Source organism: Canis lupus, chromosome 30, assembly GCF_003254725.2.
Source record: "Canis lupus dingo isolate Sandy chromosome 30, ASM325472v2, whole genome shotgun sequence".
Lineage (NCBI taxonomy): Eukaryota > Metazoa > Chordata > Mammalia > Carnivora > Canidae > Canis > Canis lupus.
The window spans coordinates 16,261,769-16,285,343 of NC_064272.1; the positions used below are offsets into that span (position 1 = coordinate 16,261,769).

Here is a 23,575-nt window from a genome sequence, read left to right on the forward strand (position 1 = left end):
GTGGGCAGGCTCCTGGTTGCATCACCCCCACCTTCTCCACCATCTCATTCTACTTCCTTCACATTCATTCCTCTTTCCCAGTGTATTCCTCTTATACATTCCTCCTTCTGATTGACTCCATCTGGCGTAAGGGTTCAAAAACACAGTTCATCCAGACTCTTACGCAAGTATGTCAGTTTAGGGGAAGACAAAGCCAAAGAGGTTGGTGAGTTTGGCAGAATAGAATTGGAGGCATTTCATGGGAATAGAAGCCTGCGCTCTGTGTCCCTCCACAGAGGGTCACCTATGGAGACATAAATAAGATAATGGGGGTAGAGGATGGGAAATCCAGGGGTCTGACTATGGTACATGGCCTGAGGATTTTATGAGAAACTGGTTTTTCCAAATGGTTATTATGCTATTTATAACAACAAAGGATGTCAAATCCATTTTAGATATTCTCTTCCCACAATAGTCCTTTCCAGGGAGATAATTTGCCTATATCCTCAGTAAAGAAAGTGACACAGAAAAGCTAAAAACACTAGAAAAGGCCAAATCAATCATGGGTCACAGTACTCCCTCCCCAGGCTCCTAGGTAAATTTTCTGATTCCAAACCTGAAAAAGAGTCCCCCACTGGACTGTGAGCTTCTTGAAGAAAAATACTGAGTCTTGCTCACTCCTATGAACCTCACCCCCATGCCAGGCACACAGCAATTACTCAAGAATTGTTGCCCTTTATAATTTAATTTTTAATAATACTTTTAATTTTTAATAATAACTGTGGTTAAATAAATGCATGAACAAATGAACAAATAAGGAGTTGCTATAGCAGTGACTCAGAGAACCCCTCTGCCAAAATAATCTACACACTATTATATGACTACATATTATAGGCCAACTCTTTGGGTCAAACATGTTCTCTGGCTCCTTGTCTTCCATTTTGACTACATACCCAAAGGAGGATACATTAATTTCTAATCCTTCAATGTGACTAAGATCTTCCTCCTGATAGGAAAGATCTTGGAAACAGCAAACTGCCAGGCAACTAGGTAGAGATGGGAATTAAGTTATGGGGAGGGAAGCTGGAAAGGAGAAGGCACGGCCTATTCTAACCCTAAATAGCTTCACCTGAAAGCACTTTACTTACCATTGCATATACTTCTGGAAGGGACTTAACACAGCCCAGTCATCAACACTGTACATCATCCGCACTGTGAATTCAAACTGGATTTTGTGTTTGTGAATAAGCCACACTCTTTCCTTGAAAATGCTATTAAAATATGCCAGGTTTCTGTTACAAAATTACAATATAAAAATACTTTTCAACATGTGCCCACTTACTTATAACTATTTTGACAGAAGCTATTGTAAAGAAAAAGGAGAAGGCAGTGAGGAAGGATGGAAAGAAGGGAGGAAATTAATACCTTAAAGAAAGGAATTACACATAGAAGACGACTTCCAATTTGAAACTCAAAGATTAAGAAGACCCTCCTTGTAAGCCTTGCTTCAGGAAAGCTTCAAGAGTTTCTTAAAGACATTTTCCCAAGAAATGTAAGTCATATGCCCCATAAGGAAACAACAATCCAGTTAATAAGTACTTAGTAAATAACAATTGTCCCAATAAATAATTGAGTATATTAGGAAAAACTGAAGGCTTGGATTCCTCAATCTGCATGGTGACTCAACGTTTTACCAACTAAGTAACCTTGGAAAAATATTCCCTAGTGCCTCCAATCTTCAGTGTCCCCATCTATAAAATATGGGCAATTATATCTACCATGCACAGTTTTGTCAAGATTAACTGAGAACACATTTAAAGCATTAGCATTTTGCTTGATAATTAAATACTTTTTTTCCCCTCTTCACCTCTTTGCTTTTGTCAAAATCTTCAGGGCACTCCTAACTAAAATAAGAACAGAGGATTGGTCCATTACTTCTGTAACCCAAATGTGTATATGAATCCTGTGGGGGTTTTGTTAAAATGCAGATTCTGACTCAAGGGTTGGAGAGGAGGAACTGAGAATGATTCTGCATATCTAATAAACTCCAGGTGATGCCAGTAATGCTGGTCTCAGGTCTGTAGACCACATTCCAAGAAGCAAAGTATTAAATAACTCTAAGAATATTGATAAGCACAATTTTTGTGATATAAGATTGCATGCATTTTTTCAAAAGATTATGTAAATAATTTAGATTAGTACAAATCCAAAAAAAGTCCCATTTGTGCACTCTAGATTATGAACCTTCAGAGAATACTTGATTTCACCAATAGACCATGGAGTTGAATTACCACAAATAAATGCCAGGATTTAAACTATGAAGACAAAATGTCTTTTTGACTTATTTGAAGATATTCTGCTAGACTTCTTCAATCCTTCAAGAAAGATACATTGAAAAATGCATAGTGACTCAACAGTTTACCAACTAGAAAAAAATATGTAAAATAAGAAATGCAGGAGGAAAAGCAATTCCATTTATCAGAACAAAACATGAGCTAGTATAATTGTTAGTAATTCACAAAGTAAACCAGTAATTTCCAGTACAAAACCTAGAGAACTACTTTTGCTGAAATAAGATAGGCACCAGCATAAATGCAGTTTTCACATCTTTTAGCACAACATTCTCATATAGTTTATCAATTTTCCCATATCAGAGAGCAAGAAAGAATAAAAAAGTCAAACATTTCTTTAACTTATTTTCTCACCTAGAAAAAGTCAGAACAATGCTGTCTCTGCAAAACATTATGAAGAAGTTCAGCCCATTTGTGCTTCTAACCTCAAAAATGTCTTGCTTAGAACAATGGCGTTTTTGTGGCATTTGGTCTACAAGAGTATTTAAAATATCACAACATGGAACTAAGTGGTTTGCAAAAATCATAGAAACATGACTTGGAAAGAAATCTTTAAAGTTCAATTATTTATTCCACTCTTCCATCTAGAAGCCATCTAACCAGCCATCTAACTACTTTAACAAAAATCTTTCTGCTTATTAAGATAGAAAGCAATAATATATTTAAAAATTAGGCTGATAGCAAGGACAGTTAACTACAGAAATTGAGAACTAATAAGTCAGAAATTCATAATGATTAATGGTCCAATGGCAACTATAGGTAGGTATCTAGTAATAAGGTACATGGCTCTATCCTCAATCATATTGTACTCAATACTTTTATTACTTAGAATAGTGATTCTCAATCTTGTTTGCTCCTTAGAATCACCTAGAAAGCTTAAAAAATATACCAGTGCTTGGACTTCTCTTCCAGAGCTTTTTATTTAATTGGCCCTATAAGATTATCTAAATCACTGAAGATGCAGAAGACATGCTTGTAAGTATGCATATGACGCAATAATGAAAGGGATAGTTTAATGACAGAGGAAGTAGTATCTGTTGTAAGTATGCCAAGTTCTATGACAAGCAAGATAAAGAGATAAATGTGACACAGTCTGTATCATTAATGATGAAAATGAGATTAATAAAAGATTAAGGGAAGTCAATAATCACCAATAAGCTAGTACAATCTTACACTTCTTCTATTTCTAGCTGCTCAAATAACTTCTAGAATATGGTGTTTGACTCTGGAACAACTCACTTGATGGGGCTGGTTACAGAAAAACTCAAGCTATTTGGAGAGAAAAAAAAGGTGGGGGGAGAATTGTAGATGACTGGTCCTGGAGATTAGTCTACTCAATGAACTCAAGTTTGGTATCTAAAATACATTATCAGAAGGTTTGTCACGTGAATCAGGAGACATGTTTGTTCAGCTTTGGCCTCAGAATAAAAGCTAAATCAATAGATAATAAAGCAAGAGAAAAATCTATTTGGCTCAACTGAAGGAAAAATTGTTTAATAATCAAAACTATCCAAAGACAGAACCTCAGAGAAGTTCCAAATTCAGTCAATAAACACAAAGGTTGAAATTATGTTATAGATAGGGTGACAGTCCCAGATTATGCCCATTGTCTCAGCAAAATAACTAATAGGATCCCCTTCCATTCCTAAAAGTATCCTGGTTTGGAAGATAAATTATCTATTCTCCCTAGTTTGGGAGCATCATCAGAATAATTAAAGAAAAACTGAGCCATGTGGGACTCCACACCCCTCACCCTTTCCTACTAAAGAGAAATGGTAAGTTTCCCTCTTGTAAGGGATAAAAACAAAGATTGGATAGGCAGCCAGTAAGAATTCTGTAGAGAGAAGTGGATAAAAAAGTTTGAAATCATAATTCCACACTGAGATTCTAAAATGAACTTAAGCTAACTTTTTTTTAAATTTTTTTTATTTATTTATGATAGTCACAGAGAGAGAGAGAGGCAGAGACACAGGCAGAGGGAGAAGCAGGCTCCATGCACCGGGAGCCGGATGTGGGACTTGATCCCGGGTCTCCAGGATCGCGCCCTGGGCCAAAGGCAGGCACCAAACCGCTGCGCCACCCAGGGATCCCTTAAACTAACTTTCTTATGGTACCAGAGAAGTCAGTCAGGTTTTTCCATTTGTAGAAAGCAACTCTTCTTCCTGTATTTTTTGACTATTGGTGTGGAATAGTGTCACCATCTGCAACCTAACCAAAAGGCACCTGGAAAGCCACAGACGTAATAATGTGGCCTTGTTTCAGAGCAAGCTTCACAACCAAGGAACATGAATGAAACCAAGAATAATTAGACCTGCTAGAGAAGTCAAGATAGGGGTACCAGCAGCCAGAGATTTATATCACTGATCTGGATATAGGAATCTGATTGCTGTCTTGTGCTTAATTCCTTGAAGAACAAGCTCTCTCTGGTCAAGCCAGAACATTCTTACAAAGATATATACACAGGGTTACAGCTACAATCTTACCTACATGCACACATTCATGCAACACACATATATTTATACCTATACATATATAGCTCCTAACCAACTCCTAGGATCACTTCTAAAGTATCTTCCAGTTTGTTTTTTTTTGTTTTTTTTTTTGTATCTTCCAGTTTGATTTTCATGCCTAACTAGCTCACCTTTATAAGAAACTGCAGAAAAAGCCAGATTCAAAATACAACAGTAATCTGACCACTGGTTTCATAATCGTGGACATGAATTTGAGACATTTTTAACACAAATGATTTAATTAATTTTCCAACTACAAAATATAAAATATGGCAATTGCCATCTTTTCATTTTATGATTCGCAGAACCAAACTATTTGGTCCAGCAAACTACAAAACAAGGTAAAAACCACTTTGAAACTGTTGGGGTTGGTGGTTTTTCCGTTAACTTCTCAACTGTTACTAAACTTGCCCAATTTTATCCACTTGATTGATTTATGGATTACTTTCATAAACCATTTGCCAACAAAGGAAACTGCATTTGCAGTGCTCACTCCACACAGGAAGTTATTTCTCTTCCTGCTCCATGGTTTCATTTCTTGGTCTTGGTTTAAATTTATACCACTATAGCCAGGCAATAATGAGCTCTAAGATCTAATACCAAAATTAGCTTATTTTATTCTAATTTCAATTACACATTGCTTGGAAACTTTTTAATTTCATGGCATTGCAATGAGGAAAGTAAAATTTTTAAAAATCTGTGCGTCTTTACTTGAAATTTACTTCACAAACAGATGAAATGGAACAAGTTTATGAGGACATTGAAATTATCTCAAGCCTGGAATAGGTAAATAACAAGCAAACATTTCAGAATTTTAGAGTTCAACAAGATTTTTAATTACCTTAATGTGCCATTTTAGAACACTTAGAAATGGGAATTCAGAGGCTAAAACAAAAGATTAAAGCGGACCAACCAAATTAAAGAAATAAGGAATCAGACAAATGCTTAGCCAAAGAATAACACTATTTAAATAAATAAGATGTCAAAAAGATAAAATATTTATACTTTAAACTCTTAAATTCAGAAAGAAAATGAAGTCTAAAAATTACCTTTTCTCCTACAAGTAAATTATTTATAAAAGAAAAACTTATCACATAGAATAATTTACACAGATATTAACAGCACACAAAACAGAAGACATTTTTAATGTTTGCTAAAAAGCCACTGTTGCTATGGGAATACCCCAATACAAAACACAGCAACCAACAACCAGAAACCCATAACAAATGCAAGTTACTGGCACTTTCCACAACTAATTCCAACTTGTCACACTGCTTGTCATCATCTGTACTCTTCAGTTGGTGCATAAATTGCTCTGGTAATCGGCCTATTGGTGAGGATCTACAGTATGTTGGTGCTGAAACTACGCTGCTCATAAAGAAAAGAAAGAGAAACCCACATTTCTCATCAGGCTGGGGCTTAAAGCAGGACTCAGATGTCTCCCAGCATTCTGATATCCCAAGAGTTCCCCTCCAAAAAAAATAGAGTTTTACCTTCCCATGGACATGGATAGCCAACTATGTAAGAAGATTCATTCAAAAAAATGTACTTAATTTCAGTGAGCCTGAAAGTTTTTAGACTACTTCTCTCCTTTTTTGTTGCAAATGCTTGATTGGACCATACTCCACTGCATTCTTTTTAGCGTGTTTTTTTTCTTCCCTCTGACTTTCAAATCCCAACTTAAAAATAAATAAATAAAACTATTTTCTTCAGGTCCTCTAATAGCTCCCTTGTGACATAAAGATGTTTTTCTTACAGTATGGAAGTTCCTCAAAAAAATAAAAAAAGAAATACCATATGATCCAACAATTCCAATACTAGGCATTTACCCAAAGAAAATGAAAATACTAATTTAAAAAGATATATCCACCCCAATGTTCATTGTGGCATTATTTACAGTAGCCAAGGCATGGAAACAGCCTAAAGTGTTCATGCATAGACAAACAAATAAGGAAGATGTAATATATATACAGTTGAATATCATGCATCCACAAAAAAGGATCATGCCATTTACAACAACACGGAGGGACCTAGAAGGTACTATGCTGAGTGAAATAAGTCAGACCAAGAAAGACAAATGCCATATGATCTCATTCATATATGGAATCTAAAAAGCAAAACAAATGAATAAGCAAAGAAACCAAAAGCAGAATTAAACTTATAGAGAGCAAAGTGATGGCTGTGGGAGAGATGGAGGGAGGATGGGCAAAATGGGTGAAGGGAGGTGAGAGGTACAGGCCCCCATTTATGGAATGAATAAGTCACAGGGATGACAGGTACAGCATAGGGAATACAGTCAATGGTATTGTTAATAGCACTGTATGGTGACAGATGGGAGCTACTATACTTGTGGTGAGCATAGTGTAACCTACAGCTTTGTTGACTCATTATGCTGTATACCTGAAACTAATGTAATATTGTGTGGCAACTATACTCAAATTTTAAAATCTTTTAAAAAAATAAAATAAAGATATTTTTCCTTAGTCCTTAACCTCATGAGCACCAGCATTAGATATGGTTATCTACGCCCTGTTTCCTGACAGGCTCCTTTCCCCTGGCTTTCATCTCACTCTTCCTCTGTTTGTTCTCAATCTCTGCTGCTCCTGCTCCTTCTTGGGCTCCCCCCTTCCCTTCTATCCCTGTTCTGCACAGATCATCCATCAACTCCTCAACAAGTTCTATTTTTTTTCCCTAGCTTTAAGCATCTTCTTCCAACTGATATCCCTGTTCTACAGCTATAAGCCCACATAGTTACATTCCATATTGCCTGGGTATCTCCATTTGGATATCTAGTCTATTTTATCTGGAAGGCAAATAAAATTCTCTTTCACTTTGTGACTCCTCAGCTCCTGAGAGCCTATTACCTTATACTCGATTTTTTTTTAAACAATCTCAGGTAGGTCTCACCTACCTGAACAATAATTCCCTATGACATATCCCTCACCCCCAATTAGGTCCAAATACAGGACTTTGCTCATGTCTCCCCTTCCTAATGTTGATGGTACAAACAAACATCAACTCCCATTTCCTTTGGCAAGATTTCTTCAAAAACACTTGCCCTAACACTTACAAACCACATCACACAATTAGGATTTAGCATTACCTTTTCTTTATTACCTATTACCAAGTTTGTTCTTATGAGCTAGTCTTTTCTCCCTGAGTAGATCATATATGCTCAGGTAGAGAGCAGAACCTACATCCCTGTTTTAGTAATCCCATTAGCATTCAATGCATTGCCATTCTAAGCAGATAAGGCCTTCTAGCATGTACTTTGGGGCTCACTAAAAATAGCTTGCTCATCTCATTTTCCTCATTTTTTTATTGAAGTATAGTTGACACACAATGTTATATTAGTTTCAGGTGTACAACACAGTGATTTGGCAACACTTACCATAAGTATACTTCCCATCTATCACCATACAATACCATTGCAATACTATTGACCAAATTGTCTATGCAGTACCTTTCACCTCTGTGACTTATTCATTCCATGCCACTTTCCTTGTGTTTGTGTATCCCTTTGAGCTTTATTGTTTATTCTTGTTGTATACTGCCTCAAATCTTCTTCAGAAAGTAAGTCAGTCAACAAACACACATTTCTAGGCTTAGAGTAGGCATGTTGTGAGTATATTGAATATTGAAAGTCATTTTTATTTCTATAAAAATAAAATTCTCAGGCAGCCCTGGTGGCGCAGCAGTTTGGTGCCGCCTGCAGCCTGGGGTGTGATCCTGGAGACCTGGGATCGAGTCCCACATCGGGCTTCCTGTATGGAGCCTGCTTCTCCCTCTCCCTCTACCTGTGTCTCTGCCTCTCTCTCTGTGTCTATGAATAAATAAATAAAATCTAAAAAAAAAAATTCTCTTGCTCCCTCTACCCCTCCCCACCCCCTCCTACTCATGCATGAATGTATTCTTTCTCTCACTCAAATAAGTAAGTAAGTAAGTAAATAAATAAATAAATAAATCTTAGGGGAAAAGAAGGACAGTGAACCTTCAATTCACCTCCACACACAGGAATACAAAGTTTTACTGTTATATGCCAGTCTGGTCTCAGAAACACAGGCATATCATTATAATATGGCCTAAAGAGATCCATAACCTCATTCAAGCTCACATACCCAGAATAATGGTGGGCCATATTTTTCTACTCTCCTCTTACCCACCTATTCTAAGAGAAAAGAGAAGTGGAAATATATAAAACCCTAGATAAATGGGTGAGAGAAAAAAAAGTTTGTTTTGAAGGGAGTCTTGGTGATGTCATTGTAGCAATGACTGAGAGTCAGTCAAATTGTCACAGTGAATGAACACTCTTTGGAAAACACAAATGATCGTTGTTCTAGCAAGCACAAAATCACAAGAGCAATAGCAAATTCCATCCAAAAACCATGATATTGACAAAATGTTTTAAGATTCTAGGAATAAATCAAAGTATCAGAACTGCAAATTTTGGATGGAAGTCTTTCTTTATAAACGTGCAAGACTATTTGGTCACATTTTCACAAACTTATATAAGTCTGTGCACTTCCTAAATTTAATCAATAATTTAGCAAAAAAAGAATATTAGAAACTTCCAAGCTATGCTTGTGCATGAAATATATTCAGACATTAAGTGTCCAGGATTGCCGAAGTTTCTGAGTTTGAGGCAGGATGACTTCCTCATGACTCAAATGAGTTCATCTCCCTTCGCAATTTCTGTTGACATTCAAGAGAATTGGATGAGGATGGTATGTGTCTGTGCCTATGTGAAAAGAAGGGAGAGAAGAACCAGTGGGATAACCAATGTTTTCCAACACCATTTCTTTATTTTTAAACAAAATCAGAACAGACAGCCATAATTAATCTAACACTTTTTCCTGACATTTTTTGACATCAACACATCTTAATACAACTACAACTGTTTTCACAGCTTCCACCACTAAACACTTTGAACTCATTTTAATGGGAATAATGAGTCTGGATGCTTGGCTCACTTTCACAATCTTTCTAATATTTTTAACATTAACATTTTAATATAACTGTTTTCATTACTAGCATTATACATTCCTATTATTAACCAGGAAAACTTTGAACTCCTTTCTATTGAGAACAATAATTCCAGCAGTTCACTGGTTCTCCCTACACTCTCCAATCTTGCTTTCTATACACGTCTTGGCAGTTCAAAATCCTGCTTATAATTTTGTTTTCTACCTTCCAATTTTCACAATATCATGTCTAATTTACCAATTAATTTCACCTACAATCTTTAACGTTGTCTTTTGTTAATGTTCTAAACCCTTTACCTCTTAAAAGCACTTTTTAAAAAGATTTTATTTATTTATTTATTCATTCATTCATTCATGAAAGACAGAGAGAGAGAGAGAGAGAGAGAGGCAGAGACACAGGCAGAGGGAGAAGCAGGCTCCATGCAGGGAGCCTAATGTGGGACTCGATCCTGGGACTCCAGGATCACGCCCTGGGCCGAAGGTGACGCTAAACCACTGAGCCACCCAGGGATCCCCTTAAAAGCATTTTTGATCATTTTTTAAGCCTGTGCTATATCCTATAATATGCCTTGAAACTTTAGGCTTTGTTGATAAATTAAGTTTTCTAGGTATTGAAATATCTTCCTTCAACCTTCAAAGAGAAACATTTGCTTGGGCAGGTTTAGGGCTTATGGATATCAGACCATATATCTGATCTTTGTGTAAATTTTTCTCCCAAGTTCTCATTTACAAATGCTAAGGGTAAGATTTAAGGTCATTCTTAGCCTCATATTTGTAAAATCTGTTATGTCCTTTATCTGCCTTTGTCTACAGAGTATAAATATTTTATAAGTAGGTATGTGAGGGAAGGAGATGAGATTTGGGAGATTTTGTTTGTTTTGTTGGTGTTTTCAGGATTGGTCAAAAGAGTAGCATGGTATCATGGGAAAAACAGGCTTTGGAATCTGGCCAATCTGAATTAGAACTTTGCCATCTAGTAGCTCTGGAAATGGAGATCCATTTCTTGCTTGGTTTGGTGGCAGATTAACAGTGTACAAAGCACCTGGTATGTAGCTAAACACATAGCTGTAAGAATGGGAGCCACTATCTAGCTATGCAACCGTAGCAAGTCACTTGAGTGAGATTTCCGTTCCTCAATATTTTCACACATAGAAGATAATAAAAGTACTCTTGTTCCTCAAATTGTAGTGAGGTTAAACAAGTTTAATATAGTAGAGTGCTTAGAACCATGCTTTTCACATGGAAAGGACTGCAGGTGTGTAAGCTTATTATTAGTACCACAATCTTTATTACTATTACTATCATTGTTAGTCATGGATCTACCCATCAAATTTCAGAAAAATTTCCTAATCTCATCAAATGCTTTGCACAGAGTAGGTAATCAATAAAAACCTCCTTGAATAATTCTTATTTCCATGTGGCTTATTTGGCAGGGCAGAGAGTGGGTCCCTATGACAACAATCATTTACAGTTAGCCTTCTTGTTTCTCTAACCATTACACCATCAGCAACTTCTCTACCTTCAGTATAAAAGATCTGCTAATTTTCTGGCATGATACTTGCTACAAAAACAGCTTACAACCTTCGCCAATTTTTCAGGATTTTCTTAACAGTGCTGTTATCGCTATCTTACTCTATTTGATGCTTTATAAATTTATCTGTAATTTATTGTGAATACTTGCCCACTGCCATCTTAGGTTTAAGAGATAAATCCATACAAAATGTTTAGCACAGAGCCTGGTACACAGTATAAGATATGTATGTATGCATGTATATTTACTAGTCTCACTATTATCACATATATTATATAAATTATCTCATTTAATCTTAAATTAATAGTCCTATGAGGATTATTTCACAGATGAAATAACTGATGTTCAGAAACAAATTGAGATCAAAAGTTAGCAAATGAGAGAAAGGATTCAAACTATGGTCTATGTTATCCCAAAACACTCTTTCCACTACATTTGGGGGGACTTTACCAATTCTCCTTGATCCTTTTCATTAAAAGTTTCAGTTTATTCCTCCTCCTTTTCAGCATTAAAGTGGGTATGCTTTTCCATGATAAGTGTTCTCCTTAAGTTCTACTGGGGTCTCTTCAAATCCCCTTTCCTTTGGAGTAATAACCTTTAAAGCTGGGCAAAGCTAAGCAAAAGGTCCCCTGGGCTCCATCTTTCTTATAAACACCTTACATATAGGAATGCCTGGGTGGCTCAGCAGTTGAGCATCTGCCTTTGGTTCAGGGTGTGATCCTGCAGTCCTGGGATCGAGTCCCACGTCGGGCTCCCTTTGAGGAGCTTGCTTCTCTCTCTAAGTCTCTGTCTCTCTCATGAATAAATAAATAAAATCTTAAAAAACAATCAAATAAAATAAACATCCTCCATATAGCAAGTGGTTTAAAACCCTTAAAATCAGATATAGATTCAAATCCCATCTCTACACAGACTAGTTCATATTGTCATTGTGTGTTACTCTACTTTAATCCTTACAATAACTATGAAATTAGTACTTGTATCATCCCCAACTTGTAGCTGAATAGATTAGAGCTGAGAATGGCCTCATAGTTCACCGTATGGCAGCCATCCAGTTGGGAGTTCCCAAATCGAGACAGTATCAGCTGTGTCTATTGGGAGAACCTGCCTCATCCTCTCTGAGCCGCAGAAGTGATCAACAGACCAGGGTTACCTGTGCCCCTCTCTCCTCTGCATCCTTCCTTTCTTAACTCTTGTCCTTCCTGGTTTTGCCAGCTCATAATGGGTTTTGTTCTTTCCTTGGAAGGTTTTAATCAGAGACCAAACTGCTTTTTTGATCTGCTGCAACCATGGAATACTGTTCTACTATTTTGTTAGAAAGCTCAAGAGAAAACACAGCTGCATCCACAAATCTGTGTGCTTTTGTTCAAAATCTTGCAAGCTCAAGAGAAAACCATCTCTGTATCATTGTGTATTACTTTTAAAAGATCTGAAACAATCATAGCAAACTGTTAGCATCTATTTAATCTGAGTGGTAGGCACACAGGTATCTTTTCCAATAATGTTCTGTAAGTTTGAAATATTTCATAAATTAGGTAAAAATAACTATAAGTAGAAAAACCTATATGCTCTCACAAAGGCAAATAAAATATGGCTTTTCTTATAGAGTTACTACTTACAGAATGAAAATACTTGTTACACACTGGAAAAAAAGTAAACACGGTCAAATAATTATATGCATAATTAACCCACAATAGATTACATATTACTGTATTTCCATAAGATCTTAAAATATACACATATCTACTGCTCTGATTCAGGGTTTAATGGTCAAGGCTTTCAAGGGTCATCCTCTACAGTTAAAGGAATGGCTGTAGAATGGATAAAAAAAAGGCATGGGGCCAAGTCTGGTGATAACCAGAGGGGCCAAATAACTAGAAGCCTCACGGAGTGGCATAAAATGAGGGATTTTAGTCTCTTTCTCTCAAACTATGAAACATGTTCATCAGCTTCCTGAGAAGGATTCTTTCTTTCAAGGGCAGACTTATGTTAACCAAGCTTACAAGATTGACAAATAAAATCAGAGTTCCAATATATTACTTTACAATGAGAAATCTTTCAGCGAGCCTGTGTAGTGATTCCCCGTAGGTAAACTGTCATTGAACAACAAATTATAATTATGTGATTAGCACAGCATGAAAAAGAGGAATTGTTGAATATTTAATGGTACCAAGCTACAATAGCCCAATGCATCCAACTCTGTATATGGGAAAGACCTGCCAATAAGAACGAAATGCTAAAAATTATCTGTTGGGCAAAACTCTCTATCATCTGGCTAGTGCCTAAATGGACACTGCCATAGTTTGCCCTGCCTTCATAGTCATCAAAATCCTCTTTAATGGAGACTTTCTTTCATGAAATGTGACAGTGTACTCAATCTTACAGCAGGTCTTTAAGGTAAATGTCACCCACAAAATCAATTCTACCCATTATCTTTTTTAGAGTTTATAAAAGACTCTATGTATCAGCTTAGTCTGAATCATAGAAAGATGAAAAGATCTTTATGAGGAGCCACCATGTAATTCATGAAATTGTTCATCAATATATCCCAAGTTCCTAGAACAGTGCCAGTCACTTAATAGACAATAAATATTTCTAATTTAAATGAGGAAAATCCTCATTAAAAATCTTAAAAAGTCATTCAGTATAAACTTAAAGCCTGAACATGTTAACTGATCATTCTCACTTGATAAAAACAATCATTCAGGACCTAGGAACTTTGTCCTACATATACTTTTCCACATTCAGCCTGAGTTACTTACAGAAAATCTCCCAAAAGCCATTTGTTACCCATCAGCCAATACACCACTTCTATCACCAAGTATTACCATAGAAGCCCATTTTTTATTTTCCTATGTACTCTGAGTAAATAGATCAGCACCAAAATGAACTAAGCATCAATTCTTGAGGAAGAAATTTTATCTTCTTCGTATACCAAAGAGCAAACCAACCACTCTTACTACAGGACAAAATAAGTATATAAATATTACTAAAATCTGTATTTTATAGAAAAATATAGCACCTTAATACTAAAATGGGCCAAAATAAAAGAAATTTTTTGGTGAAGTCATAAAGTTCTAGAAGACATGAGTTCAACTGCCCTTAAGGTAAAGCCCACCCAGCATATGTGTGCTATGTATGTTTTACTCACTGCATACTGGAACTTTTCATTATATTCACGGTCATTGGCTTTCACTGTCCGTTCCACTTCTAAAGAGAAAGAGAAATCAGGTATGAAATTAAATTTTTGACCCAAAGAAACATATAACTCATTAAACTAACATCACTTAGGTTACTTTGATTGTCATCAAGGTTGCAAGAATTCTTTCCTTTGAAATTTGAAGGGCATTGGTTTTTTCCAGCCTAAATGTTGGAACATGTGTTGGAAAGTCCCAGAATGGAAAGCTGAAATGTGTCTCATTGTAATTCTGATGCCAGTCATAAAACAAAACATTATGTGTCTCTAATTTCTACATCTCTTTAGCTCTACAAAGACCCTTTCTCTTAGCTCTAAGCAATACCTAAAGGAGAAAGCTGCTGAAAGTCAAACACCATCCTGGGGAGGGAATTTTTTTTTTTTTTTTTTTTTTTGCTACAAAGTGACAAAATATGAGATAGCCAAACAAAACCATCCTGAAGCGGTCAGTGAGGTCACTAACCTTATGGTCAGTGAGCAAAGGTGATATTTCTAAACAAGGCTTATTGAGAGAAACTGCACACCACCAGGAGACTGAGACCTGCTCTTTGCTGGAAGGGCAATTTGCCAAAAAAAAAAAAAATATTAATTTCTGTGCCATCGTAATCTTTGAGTTGTTCTTTTATTTTGTTGTTTGTTCTGGTGTTTGCATTTGTTTCCAGAAGATGATAGATAGATAGATAGATAGATAGATAGATAGATAAATTTGTAGAGGGAAAGAAAAGATAGTGCCCCAGAAACCAACAGCAGAGCACGTTTTTGTAGTAAATGTAGCAAGTTCTTGCTCCATTTTACTGAATTTAGAGTTGACAAAAGGGTAACAATGGAATAATGAAAGTTATGAGATGAAGAACAGCAAATTAATCACCAGATGTCAATGTTGAACATTCATGGCAAGTGACTTCATCATTTCACCTAGGGTTTCCTTAATCCCACAGTTCTCCACATGGTTAAGTGACAGGTGGTAAAAAGCATAGGGATAGTGGTAAAAGTCCAAGTTTGGAGAAGGTACATACAACCACAGAGATAAAGGAGACTGGAGGGTGGAAAGTTAGTTGGAGTCATATAGTAGGGATGGAGAAAGGAAGAGTAAGAGGAAAGCAAAGAGAAGAGCTGAACATAAAAATGAGAGGGAAAATATGAGGGAGATGAAGGGGATTTTATCACCACCACCATCTTCCAAAACCAGGCACAATGATTTGTACAAATTGACTACTTTTTCCCAAAAGTCCAAGAGGAATGTAAATGTTTCTACAGCCTCTTTAGTTCAAGTCTCAATATGACATTGCATTCACCTCTGAAAACTGCTTCTGACAAATGACATCCTGTCTTTGGTTATGGTTGAGTCTCTACCTTTTGTGGAATGTTTGTCTGTCTGACATCCACCTACATGGCTTTCTTCTTTCCTATGTAATAAAGTCAGTTCTCTGTGGCTGTTCCTGTTTTCAAGGCTAGCTCACCTAATTTCTGGTAAAATCAATATTGGACTGATATCCACAGGAGATCTCATCTGAGTGGGCTTACCCCTAAATATATAACTCTGAAGTCCAGAACTCACCCGGAGGCATCCTCTTCACCAACCATCCCCTGAAGGAAACATTTCAAACCCTGGCTATAAAAGCACTATCCTCCCCTTCTTACTGGTTCCTTAACAAAGAGCAAAAATATCAAAGCCCAAAATGCTATTTTGGAGGGTGAGGGGACTTAAAGCTTGAAAAGCTGGATGAATTGCTTAAACATCCCTATCTCAATGCAGGCATAGTAAAACTGCTGATAGGAAAACAACATATGGTATTGGGAGGGCAAAGGTTAATCTGGCTCACCTAGCAGTCTGCTTATAATTTAAAGATTAACTCTAAATCAAAACTTAGATATGCTAATTTATACATTAATTGCCTTTAGTTTATATCATATACATTCAGATGATAATCATTTTTAAATTTCACATTTATATTGAGCATACCAGGGATAGAATTCCATAGTTCTGCACCAAATATTACTAACTCCAAACACCAGAATCTTGACTCCTGTCCAGTGTCTTCATGTAACTACCCTCCCCAAAAACAGAATAACCTTTTCCCAAAGTGTCCAGAAGAGTAATTTCTGTGGTAGGAAAGTTTGGATATTTTTCTGAGTGTCCACTTTGCTCTTGTCCCATGAGACTTTGTTAGAACCAGAAACTCCTCTGTTGGCCTCTAAATCTAAATCTTTATCATCTCTCTGTACTTCCAGTAGGTATGGTCTTTCCGAACTGTGTCTTTTTTTTAATATTTTATTTATTTATTCATGAGAGACACAGAGAAAGAGAGAGAGAGAGAGAGAGGCAGAGACACAGGCAGAGGGAGAAGCTGGCTCCAAGCAGTGAGCCCAACATGGGACTCGATCCCAGGTCTCCAGGATCACGCCCTGGGCTGAAGTTGGCACTAAATTGCTGCACCCAGGCTGCCCGGAACTGTGTCTTTATAGACCAACTCTGGCATATTTTCCATCCCTTCACTAAGCTTTGCAAAATTCTGGCTTTGGTTCTATATCTCTACAATTTTCTGCTTTTAACCTAACTATGCTAGGTCAAGAACGACCAGGACAGTGGGTGAGGGGATAGAAACCCCTCTTGGCAATAAGTCACATCCTATAAGAAAAGGAAGCTGAAAACAAATCTTCCATAAACAACTCCCCTGGAGAACTGCTCAAAGGTTCAATGACTTAATACCCAATATTTCATAGGCATTGCAGGACCCTTCCAGCTGTGAGAGTATTGAAAGAAAAGTACCTGCCAGAAGATTGAGGATTTACTAGGATAAGCTCACTGCTACATAATCGTTATTACTGAATTTGTGTGATTCCAAAAAGGAGTAAAGTGCTACACAAGGATGTATAAAATATAGCGAGCCAGCATATACTTTAAGTGTAGTTCAAAGAGCTTCCAGTTCAAGATAGGAAACTAAATGTGTCCTACCTCCTTTCCTACCAGGTCTCACTGAAATAACAGAAATATGTTTTTTTTAAAAGAATAAAAACATAACAATGCTAGAAAACAAGAGTGGAGGCTAGCAGAGGTTCATAAATTTTTTAAATTCCCAGTGAAGCCCCAGAAAATTCCAAATTCAGTCAGTACAAAGGTTGAAAATGTGTTATAGAGTGACAATCCTAGTTTATGTCTATTGTCTTGGCAAAATAACTTTTCACTCTCAAAAGTGTCCTGGCTTAGAAGATAAATTATCTGTGCACTCTAGTTTTGGAGCACCACCAGAATAATTAAAGAAAAGTTGAGTTAGGTGAGCCCCCCCTATACCTCTACTCTTACTTACTAAAGAGATTAGGCAACATGCCTGAGGAAGAAACCAAGAGTGAGTATTCCGATTTAAGAGTGAAGAAGCTTTTAATCTCTACATTGGCTACAGGAAAGTCGGGTCCTAATAAACCTGCCTTTCAGAGGCAGCTGTGGGATTTGCCAAACTACAGACTATAGACTGAATGTTTGTGGTCTCCCAAAATTTCTATGTTGGAATATTCCCAATATGATGGTATTTGAGGGCCTTAGGGAGGTGATTAGGTTATGAAGGTAGAGCCCTTATGAGTGGGATTAGTGCCCTTATAAAAGAGGCCCCAGATTCCTTTGGCCCTTGCATCATGAAAGGACACATCAAGAAGACAGCCATCTGTGAACCAGGAAGCTGCTCTCACCAGACACCAAACCCACTGACTCCTTGATCTTGGATTTCCCAATCTCCAAGATTGTTTGAGTGGTTGTTTGTAAGCCACCCAGTCTACAATATTCTGCTTTAGTAGCCAGGACAAACTAAGACAAACAGAAAAACCTCCCTGTGAGCTGGCTACATCACCAGCCCTCCAATTTAAAGGAGAGGGCTGGCCAGAGGAAAGATCTTTACAACTGCTCTCTTGTAAACACAAGCCAGCAACCTGAAGTCACCAGACATCTGAGAAAAATCAATAGCACAAAAGAGAAGGTTGCAAGAGAAAGAAATAATGCTGAAAATGGATGGAGAAAAGAACTGTTATGCTAATTAGTACCTTGAAGATATTCAAGAAGACAAAGGCATCCATGAAGCATGAACAAGCTGATAGGAACAAAGATAACAAGAAAGAGGTCCTAGAATTAAAACCACTCAACTGATAGGATAGACAGAATGAAAAATAAGATTGAAGAAAGCTCTTAAAATATATAGCAAAATGACAAAGAGGAAGAAGATATGAAAAGAACACTTAGGAGAAGGGAACATAAACAAGGATAAGTAGAGATAATCAAATAAACAGAAGAAAACTTCCCTGCACCAGAGTAAGACATAACTCTTCAAAGTGAAAAAGCCACCAAGTGCCAATCAGAATGAATAAATATAGACCACAGATCTCTATAAAATTTTGAGCTCCAAAGACAAAGACAAAATATTTTAAAATTCCAGAAGAGAAATAAATGCTTAGCCCTAGAGATCCAAGAATTAGACTAACATGAAATTTCTCATCAGCAACAAGGATGATAGAAGACATTGAAGTGATGCCTTCTAGTTTTAAGGAAAAAGATATTTGAGCTCAGAATTCTGTACCCAGCCAAATAATCAATCAAGTGTAAAGGGGCAATAAGAACACTTTCAGACATGTAAGAGTATTTACATACAAAATCATCACCAAAACAATGACTCAAGAATGTACAACAGGGAAGTAGTTTAAATATTAAAAATAAAGTGGAGTTAAAGAAGATATAGAAGGACGATGATCAACTATAGTCAACAACAAAAATAAAACTACGTGACATGATTACCCATATACCTGTTCTAGGGGGACCACAAATTCTACAGAAAAAGGAAAAGCTTGTCTATTTCCATTTATTTCATAGCCTGTATGGCAAAAATAAACCAATTTCTCAGTAAAAGCACAATTATGTATTTGTTTCTTGGCTCAAACAATAATTTCTCTAAGAAAGACTCATAAAGAAGTCATTGTTTGATACAAAGAGCATAAAATGAGATTTTAAGACTGTGTTTTGTAACAATTCTAGAGATATCATTCCAAACACAATTCAGAGGGCCCAAAGTAGGGTCTCACATTCAGTCTCTACTGATATGATTAAATTCAGGAATATATTTTAGGGTATTTAGATGAATAAACAGACTGCATATCCTTCCAGAAATCACCCTAATTATTTTTCTCAACTGCACTTGTGTTAAATGCTAAAAGATTGAGTGTCAGATTGAAATTCCTGAAAAATACCTGAAGAACTGCTATGCTGTATTGCTGAGTTCGGATTTTTTTTTTTAAAGATTTATTTATTTATGATAGACAGAGAGAGAGAGAGAGAGAGAGAGGCAGAGGGAGGGAGAAGCAGTCTCCATACTGGGAGCCCGACGTGGGACTCGATCCTGGGGCTCCAGGATCACGCCCTGGGCCAAAGGCAGGTGCCAAACCGCTGAGCCACCCAGGGATCCCCCTGAGTTCGGATTTTTAGGACAGAAAATCAAGCTGGTAAATAGTGTTAACATTCTTTTGTGACAGCTGAGGAGCCTATCAAGGATATTTGCCTAAACAGGAAGCTATCCATCACTTCAGCTAGCAAGAAGAGACATTAGCAGAGGCAGAATTATCTTAGACACTTGCTTTGGACCTGGTCCAGAATATAGAAAAATAGGTATAATAAAAAATAGGTAACTAAACCCACAAAGTCCCACTTCATATGGGGTAATGGGAGTAGACTTCACTTTCCAAAGGCCAGTATAATTTGATGGCTGCCTTGATCAAATAAAAGATCAATGAAGCAGTCATAGAATGCTTATCTTTGAGCCATGTGCTTCCTGTTACCTTATCTGAGATAACTAAATAAGCATACCTCATTAATTTTATGAAGTGGTCATTTATAAATCAGTTAAATGTTAGGACCCGTTTACCAAAAAGTGTAACCTTACGTTCAGGATAAATGACCTGTAATCTACCCTGTCCCTCCCTGCAATAATTATCTCATCAGATAGATGACAGGTTTCAGATAACAAAACCAAATCTACTTATGTACATACATATAACTGTCTTTCCATATGGAAGGAAGAGATGCATCAAGAACATCCAAGTGTTGGGCACCAGGGTGGTTCAGTTGGTTAGGTGTCTGCTTTCAGCTCAGGTCAAGATCCCAGGGTCCCGGGATCCAGCCCAGCGTTGGGCTCCCTGCTTAGTAAAGAACCTGCTTCTCCCTTTCCCTCTATCCCTCTCCTTGCTCATGCTCTTTCTTTCTCTCTCTCTCTCTCTCTCTCTCTCTCAATAAATAGAATCTTTATAAAAACTTTTTAAAAATCCAATGTTATCTAATCACTAAAACACAAGTTTGAAAGATGGGAGGGACATAACACAACCCTGCTGGAAATTTTTAACCTCAGTTGAGATGTTGTTCTTTGTTACCAAGACTTTTGGGACCCATAAAAATGAGTTTGATGACAGAGTACTCATACAAGAGGAGGAGGTCTGAATCTTTAAGCCAGAGGCCTGACATCTTCCTTCTACCAACTATGTGTGTGAGTACGTTTTAACTCATGACCTCTCGTCATCTGTGGTTCCTCAGAAAAATAATGCCATTTTGTGTTGCTGTTATTAAATAAGAAAATGTATGGAAAGAACTTTGCAAACTGAAAAATAACCCAAAAAAAACTATTTTCCTAAAAAAATAGCAAATAGGTGAGAAAAAGAACTCATTCAAGCTTAGTCTTATTGTTGCTTATATTATTATTTCGCAAAAGGATCTGAAGTAATTTTATGAATGTTCTTAGTGGAAACTGACAAATACCAATTGATCCTTCCCCAGGCTGTTGGGGTTTTTTTTCATATTTTATTTATTTATTCATGAGATACACAGAGCAAGAGGCAGAGACATAGGGAGAAGCAGGCTCCCTGCAGGAGCCTAATGTGGGACTCAATCCCAAGACCCCAGGATCACGCTCAGACTCTCAACTGCTGAGCCACCCAGGTGCCCCTTTCCCCAGATTGTTGAAGGCAACATCCAACCCCTAATCTGAGCTCTTCTTCCTCATACTACAATAAATTAGACAATATTAAGCTTCTACTTCCAGCAGGCATTTATGTCATTTTTTTCTCTTAGTTTGTCTATGAACAACTCCTAAGAACTTAATATTTAAGACTAGTTAGTGAATGCAGTAGCTCTGTTAAAAGACCAAGAGTAAGGAGGAAGTTTTAGGAGGATTCCATTTGACCCATAAGTGATCGCAGCAACCATGAATTCTTAATTAAAGAACACAGCTGTCCTTCAATTAACGCCAGAGCATTTTGTCCTTCACCAAAAGTGGTTTGGGAGACAATCTTCAGGCAATTGGCTTTAGATCCCCAAAATCATGAAATGATGAAGCACCACAAAAAATTTGGGGGTTCTGTATAAAACCCTGATGACAGGAACTGGTACTTCCTCAACAAGGTTGGTCCCAATCCAAAAGTTGAAGAATGTCTCCAAACATGGAGTGTCATTTGGGGTTTAGAGTTGTTGTTGGTTTTCTGAATTGGGTCAGAAGGCTCAGAAAAATACATCCTCAAGCCAAATCAATAACTTAAGCTTTTTCCTTTCTGAATTTTCTTTCATTCTTCACAATCTGGTCTGTGTGGTTCGGAGCCAAAGTAATTCATTAAAGACATGAGGAAAGAACAATGAGTGGGGAGAGCTTTAAAGAAAAGAGTTCCCCGCCCTCCAAGATTTCCTGATTTGACTCCAAAAACACATTCTGATACAATTGAAAAATATGTGTCCTAAACCGGGGTTTCCTATTGAAACCCAGTGGTGACCTGCAGCTGCTGGGACTTATTGACATTTGAACAACAAACTAAAGAGAATCGAGGCAAAAAAGAAAAATCTTCCCACAAATTTTTTTTTATTCTTGTCCTCACAAAAGACCTTGGAAACAGAGTTAGGGTATTCAAACAAATACTAAAAGGCCTTGGGTTTGTTTTCTTCTTGGCTGAGCCAATTTGCTCATCAGGTCCAGATATTTGGAAAATTTGATTTATTGGAAACTCTATTCCTCCCATGGCTTACTATAGCTCCACAAAGAAATATAAAAATGTTTAACCAATTCATTCTTCTTCCACCATACATGAATTATATTATGTAAATTACAAGTAAAAATCAATAAAATCTTCATATAAGTCCATGGCATACTGCTTTCTGTAAGTTTAGATTCCATAACTAGAGATTTAAGAATTACTACAATATAATGATAACAACAGCAACTAACATGTACTGAGCACTAGTTAAAAACTAGATACTATATGAACTGTTTCACATACATTTCATTATTCCTCAAAACAATCCTATTAGGTACATGTTATTATTAGTTCCATTTTACAAATGAGGAGAATAAAGGCCTTGCAAGACTATGCAGTACAATCAGATTTCAAATATTGAGTTGCCTTTCTTGTAAAAACAGCTTGGAAGAGATTCTGGGTATAAAAAGATGGCAGATGGTACTGTGCAGAGTTGGCTGGGAAACTGCAAATTGCTGTGTGCCTGTATCAAGAGGTCAAGGAGAAGAAGGACACCATGCTCCAGGGTATAGTTCAAACACATACTCCCTCCCAATTTACCCTACAGTCCTGTGGCCTCTCACATCCAACTGCTTCTAGGATTCTCTTTCCTTCCTAGAAAACTTGTCTACTCTCTTCTTAGAGGCTTTGAGCAGTCCTTGCTAAGAATATTCTCCCAAATCCCTATCCCAAACTTACTGCTTTCTTTGTACCCTTTCTCATATGGGCCCAGTGCTAGACTGTTGGTTTTTATTTCCATTATTTTACAGTTTGACTATGTATAGCAAAAAATGCATTTTATGGACTGCCAGGATCAGGATGTTTTCAGTAAAGATGAAAAATGGCTGTATCTTCCTACAGCATCCCCCTTCTAAAAGAAAAATAAAATCAGGATCTACCCCCAAGAATCACAAGAGCTTAGAAGAAGCTGGAGGACATTTAATTTTCCACTATGAGATACATTCTGACCATCCAAGGGAAAGCAAGCCACCTGTCACCAAGTG

At 37.0% G+C, this 23,575-nt stretch overlaps 1 protein-coding gene across 4 annotated transcripts in view; it reads right to left on the reverse strand.

The window, feature by feature from the left end:
- Positions 1 to 23,575, reverse strand: part of ATP8B4 (ATPase phospholipid transporting 8B4 (putative)) — a 243,207-nt gene that overhangs the window by 173,683 nt on the left and 45,949 nt on the right. For all 4 annotated transcript variants that reach the window (XM_025472826.3, XM_025472825.3, XM_025472827.3 and 1 more), the window contains one exon: positions 14,505 to 14,563. In XM_025472826.3, the coding sequence (XP_025328611.3) occupies positions 14,505 to 14,563 (59 nt within the window). The remainder of the gene's footprint in view (positions 1 to 14,504; positions 14,564 to 23,575) is intronic.